Here is a 13,093-nt window from a genome sequence, read left to right as displayed (position 1 = left end):
TCAGCAGTCAGACAACCTGAACTCAGATCTAGTCTTTTCCACACACTGTGTACTTCACATCCGTGATATAATCTCGTCTCACCTGAGTGTTCCCAGGGGAGAATGGAGCAATAATATGATTTAAGTCATCAGTAATTTGACAAACCTTCAGATGATTCTGAGCATGTCAAAGTTTGGGAAGCATACTCTGCAGGAGAGATTGGATAACTTTATTCTCATCTATTTGTTCAAAGGCAAGAAATCCTTCTGAAGGAAGCACCATTCTTATTCATTTTAGACTCAGCACTTAGCACAGTGTGTGAAACAGAGCTGGTGATATAAGGGCCAATAGCGGGAAAAGAGGGAAGAAGATGATAGAGGGAAAAATTAGCAGAGGGAAAGATTGAAATGTTCACATTGGTTCTAAATAGGTTTTTTTTTTCATTTTCATTTTTTAGAAGGCACTGGCTCTCAAACTTTGGCATATGTCAAATTCATCCGGAGAGCTTGCCAAAACATCAGTCGCTGGTCCTCACCTCAGAGTTTATCACTAGCATGTCTGGAGTGATACCAGCATTTGTATTTCTAACAAGGTCCCCATTGATGCTGCTGCCACTCAGTTGGGGACCATTCATCTTATTTTATTTTCACTCCATCTTTTCCATCAGATTCATTAACAACATGGAACCCAGAAACAAAACAGGAGTTTCCGAATTCCTTCTCTTGGGATTGACGGAGGATCCAGAACTGCAGCCCCTAGTCTTTAGTCTGTTCCTGTCCATGTACCTGGTCACCATCCTGGGAAACCTGCTCATCATCCTGGCCATCAGCTCGGACTCCCACCTCCACACGCCCATGTACTTCTTCCTCTCCAACCTGTCCTTTACTGACATCTGTTTAAGTACAGCCACGATCCCAAAGATGCTGGTGAACATCCAGGCACAGAATCAGAGCATCACTTATGCAGGCTGCCTCACACAGATCTGCTTTGTCTTGGTTTTTGTTGGTTTGGAAAATTTTCTTCTTGCAGCAATGGCCTATGACCGCTATGTAGCCATCTGCCATCCCCTGAGGTACACCGTTATCATGAACCTCCGACTCTGTGGTGTGCTGATGGTGCTCTCACTGTTCATTAGTAGTGCCAATGCCCTGCTCCATAGTCTGATGGTGCTACGGTTTTCCTTCTGCAAGGACTTGGACATCCCACAATTCTTCTGTGAGCTTGGTCAGGTGGTCAAGCTTGCTTGTTCTGACACCCTCATCAATAATATCCTGGTATATTTTATGGCTAGCTTACTTGGGGGTGTTCCTTTCTCTGGAATCATTTTCTCTTATACTCAAATTTTCTCCTCTGTTTTGAGAATGCCATCAGCAGGCAGGAAGTATAAAGCTTTTTCCACCTGTGGGTCTCACCTGTCAGTTGTGTTCTTGTTCTATGGGACAAGTATTGGAGTGTACATTAATTCTGCAGTTACTGACTCTTCCAGGAAGACTAACATGGCTTCAGTGATGTATATTGTCATTCCTCAAATGATGAACCCCTTTATCTACAGTCTGAGGAACAGTGACATGCAGGGTGTCTTGAAGAAACTTGTCAGTAGGATACCTTCTCTTCTGTGATTGTGCCATCCACTTTGGGCTGGGTGTTTAGAATAAATCAAAGTTAGAGGAGTCATATGAGGACTCGGATGCTAGAGTCTTCTTTCATCAAAAGCCTCTAACATGACTAGATAACATAACAGCCAAGTACATTTTGACTTGGGATTGAAACCTGACTTTTACGTTTATTTAGCTTTGTTATGTTTGACCAATTATTGCAATTCCTCAATTTTTTTCTCAGTTCCATAGAAGCAGAATCTGAGGCAGAAGTTAAAGTGTTATAATGTTTATATGGATGATTCTCAGAAAAAGGAAAGCATATTCTGTAGAATATGGATAGCTCAGAGACAGGATAGAAGTGCAGCTGTGGTCGGATCGAGACACTGGCTTCCATCTATCCCACAATAGACCATGTCAGTGGAAACCCAAAGTCAGGCCTACAGTGAGGCAAGGGAGTTCACCTTTTACACCCCAATTTAGTAATCATAGAGACCATTCGCTGGTAAACTGTATTCTTTTGAGGCAATCTTAGCATTCACTATACACAGTTTTATTATCTATAAAATTGGTATGATGATATCATCTCAGCCTGAAATAATTATGAGCTATTTGTACTTCATCAGTGAGGAAGTCTTCGGTTCTAATAAGAAAAAATTCCTATCTCTACTATGGTCAAACGATAAACAGTTGTTTGTCATTACTAGGACTTTAGAAATAGGGAATGTACAGGAACAGGGGAGTAGGCCTCGCTCTGTTTCTCCATTTGGTGGCTTTGTCCTAGGACTGGTTCTCTTCAAGTCACAAGATAGTGGCAGCAAATATGGATGCCATACTTGTAACTGATTTCCAGAGACAGAAAATTGTCCTTCCCAGGGTCAGATGATAATAGGCCTTTTGATGGAGTCAACCAAAAGACATCTGGTGGAGGTTAAATGGTGGCCCTCAGTCCAATATGGCTAATATCCCAATCCCCTTAATTTGTGATTAGTAACTCATATATAATGGGGGCGCCTGGGTGGCTCAGTTGGTTAAGTGTCCAACTTCGGCTCAGGTCATGATCTCGCAGTTCATGGGTTCAAACCCCATGTCGGGCTCTGTGCTGACAGCTCAGAGCCTGGAGCCTGCTTCAGATTCTGGGTCTTCCTCTCTCTCTGCCCCTCCCCTGCTCATGCTCGCTCTCTCTCTCTCTCTCTCTCTCTCAAAAATAAATAAACATTTAAAAAAAAAGTAAAGTAACTTGTATATAATGAAAGGATGAACATACTTATTTGGAAAAAGGGCCTTTGCAAGAGATGTACTTATACTGCATTAAATGGGTAGGTCCTAACCATAAATGATATGTTTCCTTATAAAATAGATAGGAGTGAAGGATACACAGAAAGGAAGAGGCAATGTGACTGTGGAGACAGATATTACAGATATTATATTATTGATGCAGCCAGTATTTTTTTAATTTATTTCTTTTGAGAGAGAGAGAGAGAGAGAAAGCACACAAGAGTGTGACCAGGGGAGGGACAGAAGAGGACTTGACAGGGGCTCGAAACTATAAACTGTGAGATCATGACCTGAGCTGAAACCAAGACTTGGACGCTCAACCGACTGAGCCACCCAGGCACCCCTCATGCAGCCAGTATTTGATTTCCAGTATTTGATCATTCTTGTCCCACAAAACTGTCATTTTTATAGGACCCTAATGTGTCTTTGTCACTCCTTAACATTGCCCAATTCTATGAATTAAATAAATTTGACCTTATATTGACCTTATTAGAAGTTTAAACTTAATGAATTCTCACCAACATCAGCAATATGGCAGAATACGAGGTTCCTACACTGACCATACTGGTACACACAGATTAATTTCCTTTGAGAGAAACTCAGAAACTGGCTGGGTGGCTTGTACATATTAGGGGACTGAGAAAGGACCTACATAGAAACAGGTAAGAAAAGCTGAGGTATGCTCACACCATCGACCCCACCCCCTGGGACAGCACCTTACAACCAGGAGAGAATCCCAGACTCAGCTTATCCCTGAGGAGTGAAGGGTTAGGACCACACACATAGGGCACCAACTTTTATGGTAAAACTTAGGGACTGGCTCCCAAATCATCTAGCTCTGAGAGCAACGTGGCTTGGCATTACAAGTCCCCAGATACCACAGGAAACCAATGGGCAGTTTTTACACAGGTACATGAGTATTTCTTGTGGTTATACCCCTGGGCTCACCAAAGAGGGAGGATGCGAAAACACAAGGCTCCCACTTTTCTCCTGTAATGTGTTGATTGCATGCTTCCCCAACTGTTGCCCAAGTTATGGGCTCTAATAAGCCTGTATCTGTAACCTGATTGGGCTCCTCTGGAAGCCTGAAATGGTTTCTGTACACTTCTTTTTTTTTTTAATGTTTTATTTATTTTTGAGAGAGAGAGAGACAGAGCACAGGTGGGGGAGGGACAGAGAGAGAGGAAGACACAGAATCCAAAGCAGGCTCCAGGTTCTGAGCTGTCAGCACAGAGCCCAACACAGAGCTCAGACTCATGAACTGTGAGATCATGACCTGAGCTGAAGTCAGACACTGAGCCGACTGAGCCACCCAGGTGCCCTGGTTTCTGTACAATTCTGATGGAGGCATCAGATGTCCTGATTTCAACCTATTCTACAAACTTACAGTGATCAAAGCTGTGTGATGCTCACATTAAATCAGACACATAGACCAATGGAACAGAACTGAGAGCCCAGAATAAACCCTCACATATACAATCAACTTGTATTTGACAAAGGAGTCAAGGATACTCAAAAGAGAAAGGATAATCTCTTTAGTAAGCAGTGTTGGAAAAACTATATATCCTCATGCATAAGAATGAGATTGAACCCCTATCTTACATCACTCACAAAAATTAACTCAAAATGGATTAATACTTAAACATAAGCCCTTAAAACCATACAACTCCTAGAAGAAAACATAGGGGAAAATCTCCTTGACATTAGTCTGGGCAACAGTTATGACAGCAAAAACATAAGCAACAATTGCAAAAATAAATGTGTGTCTACATCAAACTAAAAAGCATCTGCACAGGAAAATGAAAGGCCTACCTATGGAATGAAATACTTATAAATCATCTATCTGATGAGGTTAATAGCCAAAATATATTTTAAAAAACATATAACTCCATAGAAAAAAATAAACACTGTGATTTAAAAATGGGCAGAGAAGGGGCGCCTGCATGGCTCAGTCGGTTGAGCATCCGACTCTTGATTTCGGTTCAGGTCATGATCTCACCGTTCATGGCATCAAGCCCTGAGTTGGGCTCTGCACTGACAGTGTGGAGCCTCCTTGGGATATTCTCTCTCTCTCTCTCTCTCTCGCTGTCTCGCTCTCTCGCTCTCCCTCCCTCCCTCTCCCTCTCCCTCTGCCCCTTCCCTGCTTGTTCTCTCTCTCTCTCAAAACAAACATTTATATAAAAATAAAAATTTAGCAGAGGAACTAAATAGATATTTTCTAAGGAAGACATACAGTTCTAGCAAATTTTTGGTGGAGTGTTTTAGGTCTTCTATGTATAGTATCACATCATCTGCAAATAGTGAGAGTTTACTTCTTCCTTGCTGATTTGGATGCTCTTGGCTTCGTTTTCTTGTCTGATTGCTGAGGCCAGAACTTTCAGTACTGTTAAATAACAGTGGTGACAGTGGAAATTCCTGTCTTGTTCCTGACCATAGAGAACAAGCTCTCAGTTTTTCCCCACTTAGGATATTAGCTGTAGGTTTTTTGTTTTTTTTTATAATTTCTTTTTTTTTTTTTCAACGTTTATTTATTTTTGGGACAGAGAGACAGAGCATGAACAGGGGAGGGGCACAGAGAGAGGGAGACACAGAATCGGAAACAGGCTCCAGGCTCTGAGCCATCAGCCCAGAGCCTGACGCGGGGCTCGAACTCCCGGACCGCGAGATCGTGACCTGGCTGAAGTCGGACACTTAACCGACTGCGCCACCCAGGCACCCCTAGCTGTAGGTTTTTACATACAAATGCCCAACATGTTCATGAAAAGATGCTCAGCATCACCAGTCATCACAAAATGCAAATCAAAACCACAATAAGGGATCACTTCACACCTGTTAGAATGGCTATCACCAAAAAGACAAGAGATAACAAGTGTTGGCAAGGATATGGAGAAAAGGGAAGTCAGGCCCACTATTGGTGGGAATGTAAATTGGTGTAGTCATTATGGGAAACAGTATGATGTTGCTCAAAAATATAAAAATAGAACTACCATATGATCCATCAACCCCACACTCTCATGTTCATTGCAGCATTGTTTACAAATAGCCAAGACATGGAAACAACCTAAGTGTCCAACAGCATTAGATGGATAAAGAAATGTGATTGCCATATGAATGCATACACACACGGGTGTGCATACAAACTATGGAATATTATTCATCCATAAAAAAGAGGGAAATCCTGCCATTCAAGACATATGGATGGACCTAGAGGGCATTATGTGCAGTGAAATAAGTAAAACAGACAAAGGCAATACCATATGATCTCACTTATATGTTGAGTTCAAAATGAAACGAAACAAAACAAAAACCTGAGCCTCAAAATACAGATTGGTAGTCGCCAGAGGTAGGGACGGGTGGGGAGTGGGGTAGGTGAAATGGGCGCAGGTGGTCAAAAGGTACAAAACTCCAATTATACATCACGGGGATGTAATGCAATAAATCGTAGTGTATATTTTAAAGTTGCTAAGAACGTGGATGGAACTGGAGAGTGAGATGCTAAGTGAAATAAGCCATACAGAGAAAGACAGATACCATATGGTTTCACTCTTATGTGGATCCTGAGAAACTTAACAGGAACCCATGGGGGAGGGGAAGGAAAAAAAAAAAAAAAGAGGTTAGAGTGGGAGAGAGCCAAAGCATAGGAGACTGTTGAGAACTGAGAACAAACTAAGGGTTGATGGGGGGTGGGAGGGAAGAGAGGGTGGGTGATGGGTATTGAGGAGGGCACCTTTTGGGATGAGCACTGGGTGTTGTATGGAAACCAATTTGACAATAAATTTCATATATAAATAAAAAAAAAATAAAGTTGCTAAGAGAGGAAATCTTAAAATTTTCATCACAAGAAAGAAATATTTGTAACTATTTATCATGACCACTACTAACTAATTGTGGTGATCATTTCAAAATATATATACAAATATTGAATCATTGTGTTGTACACCTGAAACTAATATAATGTTTTATGCCAATTTTACCTCAATCAAAAAATTAAAGACGGAGGTGACTGGGTGGTTCCATCAGTTGAGTGTCCAACTCTTGATTTCAGCTCAGGTCATGACCCCAGGGCAGTGGGACCAAGCCCTGTGTTAGGCTCCACACTGAGCCTGGAGCCTGCTTAGGATTCTTTCTCTCCTCTGCCCCTCCCCAGCTCACACTCTCTCTTTTTCTGTCAAAAAATAAAAATAAATTTAACAAAAAAAGAAAGAAAAACCATAAATATCCAGCCAGGGGGAAAAAAAAGTAAAATAAAATAAAATGGTTTAAAGCTTAAAAAAAAGAACTTCTGCAAAAAAGAAAAGCCATAAACAGATTTTTTTAAATTTTTTTTTAATGTTCACTTATTATTGAAAGAGAGAGAGCGTAAGCAGGGTAGGAGCAAAGGGTGAGGGAGGCACAGAATCTGAAGTAGGCTCCAGGCTCTGAGCTGTCAGCACAGAGCCCGACATGGGGCTCGAACTCACAAACCGCGAGATCATGACCTGAGCTGCAGTTGGACGCCCAACCAACTGAGCCACCCAGGTGCCCCATAAACAGATATTTAACAGAGAGTAAAAATAAATGGTTCATAAATATATGAAATAATATTCAACCTCATTGATAGGGGAAATGCCAAATAATAAAAGAATTTTATGCCTGCTAGATTATCAGTATAAATGAAAACATGCAGGTGATGATATGCATCACCAGGAAATTTTGGTGAGCTTGTTAAGTGATTCAATCACTTAGGAAAAGTCTTTAGAAATATCCAGGGGTGCCTGGGTGGTGCGGTTGGTTAAAAATCTGACTCTTGATTTCAGCTCAGGTCATGATCTCATGGTTCATGGGATCAAGCCCTGTGTTGGGCTCTGCACTGACCATATGGAGCCTGCTTGGGATTCTCTCTCTCTCCCTCTCTCTCTGCCCTTCCCCCCCCAAAAAAAAATAAACTTAAAAAAAAGAAATATCTAAAGGAGAAGAAGTATATTCATATACATAATAATCTATTCCAAATATAAAACATTCTTTTCTCCTCCATTAAATGTTTATGATAATATTCAGGGGCACCTGTGTGGTTTAATCAGTTAAACGTCTGACTTCAGCTCAAGTCAGGTCATGATCTCATGGTTTGTGAGTTCCAGCCTGTGTTGGGCTCTGTGCTGACAGGTCAGAGCCTGGAGCCTGCTTTGGATTCTGTGTCTCCCTTCCTTGGCCTCTCCCCTGCTCATGCTATGTCTCGCTGTCTCTGTCTCTCAAAAATAAACATTTAAAATTGAAAAAAAGTTTATGATACTATTCAAACTGATTTGAAAAGCAATTTTCTTTATAGATGAAGACAATACCAACCAAAACATCTTTCAACCTCACAAGAATACCTATCTTGTCACAGACACTTAATAACAGAGATGAAAATAAATTACTGCTAAAATCACTTTGAAAACACAAAGATAGAAAAGGAATCAAGACACAAAATGTGTACATTAAAATTTAACTTTTAACTTGTTCAAAAAGAAGAAAATTGACAAAATGGATAGGGATACATGTGGGTGATAATAACATTGAATCCCATTTTTACAGGGCAAATGTGATCAAATATTGACAACTTCATAGGATTCAACCTCATAGAAGAACATCAAACAAAACAATAAATACAAAATGTAATACAGTGCTTGTCACTGGGGAGAGAGAGGGTAATGTGGCTGGGACACCGTCAAGTGGATTCTTTGTGGCACTATTTCTTCACCTGGGTGAGAGGTATATGTCTTTCACTAGGCTGCTATTTTTTTTAATTATAGGTACATTTTATATACTATTTTGTATATATTTTAACAAGAAAACTTTAGGAAACATGCTCATATTCCAGATTCTAAATGCATTCTTCCATAGATCCCTTCAATCTGTTACAACCATCTGGACCACAAGGGGAGCCAGACCTAAGAGGAAGCCACCATGTGGAGCAATGAATGAAGACTTATTGTCCAGTTCCTGCATGTTGCTACTTCTGAAGTCCTTACAACGAAACATCGCTTTTGTACAGCTTTATGGAGATATAATTAACAAAACTGGGTAAATTTAAGGTGTACAAGGTGGTGACTTGATACACATATACACTGAGTACTCATTACCACAAGACAGTTAATTAACATATCCTTCACCTCAAAAAACTTCATGTTTTGAGCATATTAGAATCAGGGGATCTTTTTCTTATTACAATCAAAGACTTCCTCACTAATAAAGTTTAATTATCCCCTATCATGTCAAACCACTAAGATAACCTAATAATGCCAATGTATATTTAATGGAACTGAGCATAGTGGAAGCTGATGTTGTGACCTCCACAGATACAGTTTCCAGTGACTGGACTGGGTGATCACTGAACTGGGGTAAAAATCTCCACATGTGGCCTCCAAGGAGTTCCAACACTGAAGTTCAATTCTCACAGTATGATTCTGGAATTGGGTAGAATCACCACATCCTCATTTAGATTCTTGCCCTGCCTTATCCACCTTATTCCACTTCTCTTCTGAAAACAAACCTCACAAAATCACTACCACAAGAACCCCTGACTCAGGTTCTTCTTTTGGGGAATCTAACTCAGAAACTGAGATTAGAGATTTGAAATCACTTGCCAAACACAACAGAGCTGGATAAAGTGCAAATTCATTCTTCTAATGCACATGGCCATTATGATACCTTGTGTTTCTAGAAGAAGTTGATGATGCAAAATTCAGACATTCTGTCTCACCCTATATTTTGGTCGCTTTGACTCATTCCAGAAATCCCAGTCCAATGCCAATGACACGGTCACAGAGGAGAAGGTGTCCTACTTACGAGTTTTCTCAAGGCTCCCTTCATATCCCTGTTCCTCAGGCTGTAGATGAAAGGGTTCATCATTTGAGGGACAACAGTATACATCACTGAAAGCACCGCAGTGTTTCTGGAAGAGTTAGTAAAAGCAGAACTAATGTACACCCCCAAACCTGTCCCATAGAACAAAGACACAACTGACAGGTGAGACCCACATGTAGAAAACGCTTTATACTTTCTGCCCACGGATGGCATCCTCAAAACAGAGGACACTATCTGAGTGTAAGAGAAAATGATTCCACACACAGGGATACCACCGAATAGGCTAGTTGCAAAATATATCAGGATGTTATTGATGAGGGTGTCAGAACAGGCGAGCTTGATGACCTGAACAACTTCACAGAAGAAGAGAGGGATTTCGACATCTGTGCAGAAGGTCAGCTGCAACACCATCAGACTGTGCATCAGGGCATCCACAGTGCTAATGCACAAGGAGACTAGAATCAGCAGGCCACAGAAGTGGGAGTTCATGATGACTGTGTACCTCAGTGGGTGACAAATGGCCACATAGCGATCATAGGCCATTGCCGCAAGAAGAAAACTTTCCAAACCACCAAAAGCCAGGACAAAGTAGATCTGGGTGAGGCATCCTGCATAAGTGATGCTCTGACTCTGTGCCTGGATGTTCACCAGCATCTTTGGGATCGTGGTTGTGCTTAAACAGATGTCAGTAAAGGACAGGTTGGAGAGGAAGAAATACATGGGGGTGTGGAGGTGGGAATCCGAGCTGACGGCCAGGACGATGAGCAGGTTTCCTAGGATGGTGACCAGGTATATGGACAGAAACAGAATAAAGAGAAAGGGCTTCAGTTCTGGATCCTCTGTCACTTGCATAAGAAGGAATTCGGAAACTGCTGTTTTGTTGCTGGGTCCCATGTTGTCGATGAATCTGATGGAGAAGGTGGAGTGACAACACAATCACATGTGTGTTTTCTAGACCAGCAGGAGGAGCATCACCAGTGACAGACACTGTCTTAGGATGGGACAGAGACTAACAGAGAGGATTAAGAAGAAGGTGCCGTCTGTATGCATGTGATTCTGTTCCTTTAACAAAACCTGAAGCTGATACACCAGAGTGTCATCCATTGTTAATTCCCACAAGGATTAAGAGGAGGCCAACTCAAATATTGCACTAAATATACCATTTTGATTATTTGAAACATTTGGTAATTTTATAAAGAGAAACAGACTGGGGTCACAGTTAAAGACTGTCTGGATCCCCAGAGACCTCGGAGGCAGGCAACTGAGATAACGTAATTTTGTCAAGGACCAGGAATGGGAAGATAAAGTGACCTTTACCAAACTTCCTGCCTCCCACCACCACCAATTGCAAATACTTTTATAACAGCCATCCTGTTAGAGAAAAAAGCATATTCCTACTCAGTACGAAAATGTTCCTGGCCGTAGTAAACATTCATATGATATTAGTAAATCGGCGGTCCTTGAATATTGGTGCAAAGCACAAGGAAGATGACAGACAGGCAGGAAAACCATGGGTGGCTTTGATGCATGTGTTCTCCACAGCTTCCTCCAGATGAAACTATAGTAAAACACCTGCCCTCATTACCAAACATTGATGAAGGGTCATTAGATTACCTGGTGGGTATTGTACTGGAATGATATGACATCTCCTCTGAATGTGCCATATGGAAGGTATACTCAGGAAGGGCAGAGGGACTGAGTGACCCTCAGGCTCCAGAGAAACAAGGATCATCTATGAGATAAGGCTCAGATGTGCTACTTCTTTTCTGAAGAACTGTTGAAGCAGGTGGTCCCAGGGTGATTGCAGTCTCTGTATCCCTAGAGATGCAATTTCCAAAGCTTCTCATTAGCCAAGTAATTTTGCTGTCACTGTGATCCAGGGCAGTACAAATCCTTCAAGGCCAAGACTCCAGAGATAGGAATCCAGGATGACTGACTTTTTTTTTTTTTAATCTGAGGCTAGATATATACCATTCACTATACAATATATAAACATAAATGGGGGAAAAAATCCTAAAATATATATCGAACCACAAAAGACCCCAAATAATCAAAGCAATCTTGAGCAAGAAAAGCAAAGCTGAAGCCATTACACTTCCTTATATCAAGCTATATTTCAAAGCTATAGTAATCAAAACAGTAGAATACTGGCATAAAAACAGACAGAGAGGCCAATGGAACAGAACAGAGAGCCCATAAATAAACTCACACATATGTAGTCAGCTAATCTTTGACAAGGGTTCCAAGAATATTCAATAGGGAAAGGGTAGTCTCTTCAAGAAATGGTGTTAAGAATACTGGATATCCAAATGCACAGGAATGAAATTGGATGCATATCTTAACCCTACCAAAAAAAATTATGAATGTAATCATATGGTATTTGTCTTTCTGGGTCTGACTTATTTCACTTAGCATAATACCCTCTAGGTCCACCCATGTTGTCTCAAATGGCACAATCTCATATTTTTTATGGCTGCCTAATATTCCATTGTAAGTGTATATCACATCTTCCTTACCTTTTTTCCTCTATTTATGAGAGAAGGGAGTGGGAGATACAAGCATCCAGTTATGGAATGAATAAGTCATGGGAATAAAGGCACAGAATAAGGAATAGAGTCAATGTTATTTTGATAGCAAGGTGTCAGGATAACTGGTGGCTACACTTGTGGTGAACATGACATGACTTATCAACTTGTTGAATCATTATGTTGTATGCCTGAAACTAACCTAGCATTGTGTATCAACTATACTCCAATTTAAAAAAAGTAAACTAAAGAGATACATATTTTTTAAAAAATCAACTGGACGGGGCACCTGGGTGGCTCAGTAGGTTAAGCGTCCAACTTCGGCTCAGGTCATGATCTCTACCGTTCATGAGTTTGAGCCCCACGTCAGGCTCTGTGATGACAGCTTGGAGCCTGAAGCTTGCCTCAGATTCTGTGTCTCCCTCTCTCTTTCTACCCCTTGCCCACTCACACTCTGTCTGTCTGTCTGTCTGTCTGTCTCTCTCTCTCTTTCTCTCTCTCTCTCTCAAAAATAAACACTAAAAAATTTTTTTCATTAAAAAAAATAAACTTGAATGGACTATAAAGACTTAGAGGACCTAAAACTGTAAAACTTCTAGGATAAAACATAAGGATAAAGCCCCTTGGCATGGCCTTGGCAATGGGTTTGTGGGCACCAAAAGCACAAGCAACATAAGTAAAAATAAACAACTAGGACACATCATACTAAACAGCGTGCACAGCAAAAGGAAAGAAAGAACAAAATGAACAAACAACCCACAAAATCAGACAAATATTTGCAAATCATACATTTGCTAAGGAGCTACTAACCAAACTAATAGCAAAAAACAGCAATCCCATTTAAAAGTGATCAAAAGACCTAAAAAGACATTTCTGCCCCAAAGACATAC

General features: G+C 40.9%; 2 protein-coding genes across 2 annotated transcripts; one reads left to right on the top strand and one right to left on the bottom strand.

Moving 5' to 3' along the window:
- The first annotated feature begins 639 nt into the window (after positions 1-639).
- LOC112852597 (olfactory receptor 7G2-like) lies at positions 640-1,599 on the top strand. Its single transcript, XM_025916115.1, has one exon. It carries the CDS (start codon positions 661-663, stop codon positions 1,597-1,599), a length of 939 nt encoding a protein of 312 aa, XP_025771900.1. The 5' UTR covers positions 640-660.
- An 8,034-nt stretch (positions 1,600-9,633) lies between these two features.
- LOC147583794 (olfactory receptor 7G1-like) lies at positions 9,634-10,572 on the bottom strand. The gene has a single exon (XM_086681457.1). The coding sequence runs from the start codon at positions 10,570-10,572 to the stop codon at positions 9,634-9,636; it is 939 nt and encodes a 312-aa protein (XP_086537583.1).
- Positions 10,573-13,093: the final 2,521 nt, after the last annotated feature.

This window comes from Puma concolor, chromosome A2 (assembly GCF_028749965.1).
Source record: "Puma concolor isolate L17-30 chromosome A2, mPumCon1.1.hap2, whole genome shotgun sequence".
Classification (NCBI taxonomy): domain Eukaryota; kingdom Metazoa; phylum Chordata; class Mammalia; order Carnivora; family Felidae; genus Puma; species Puma concolor.
This window is presented reverse-complemented; position numbering and strand designations above follow the sequence as displayed.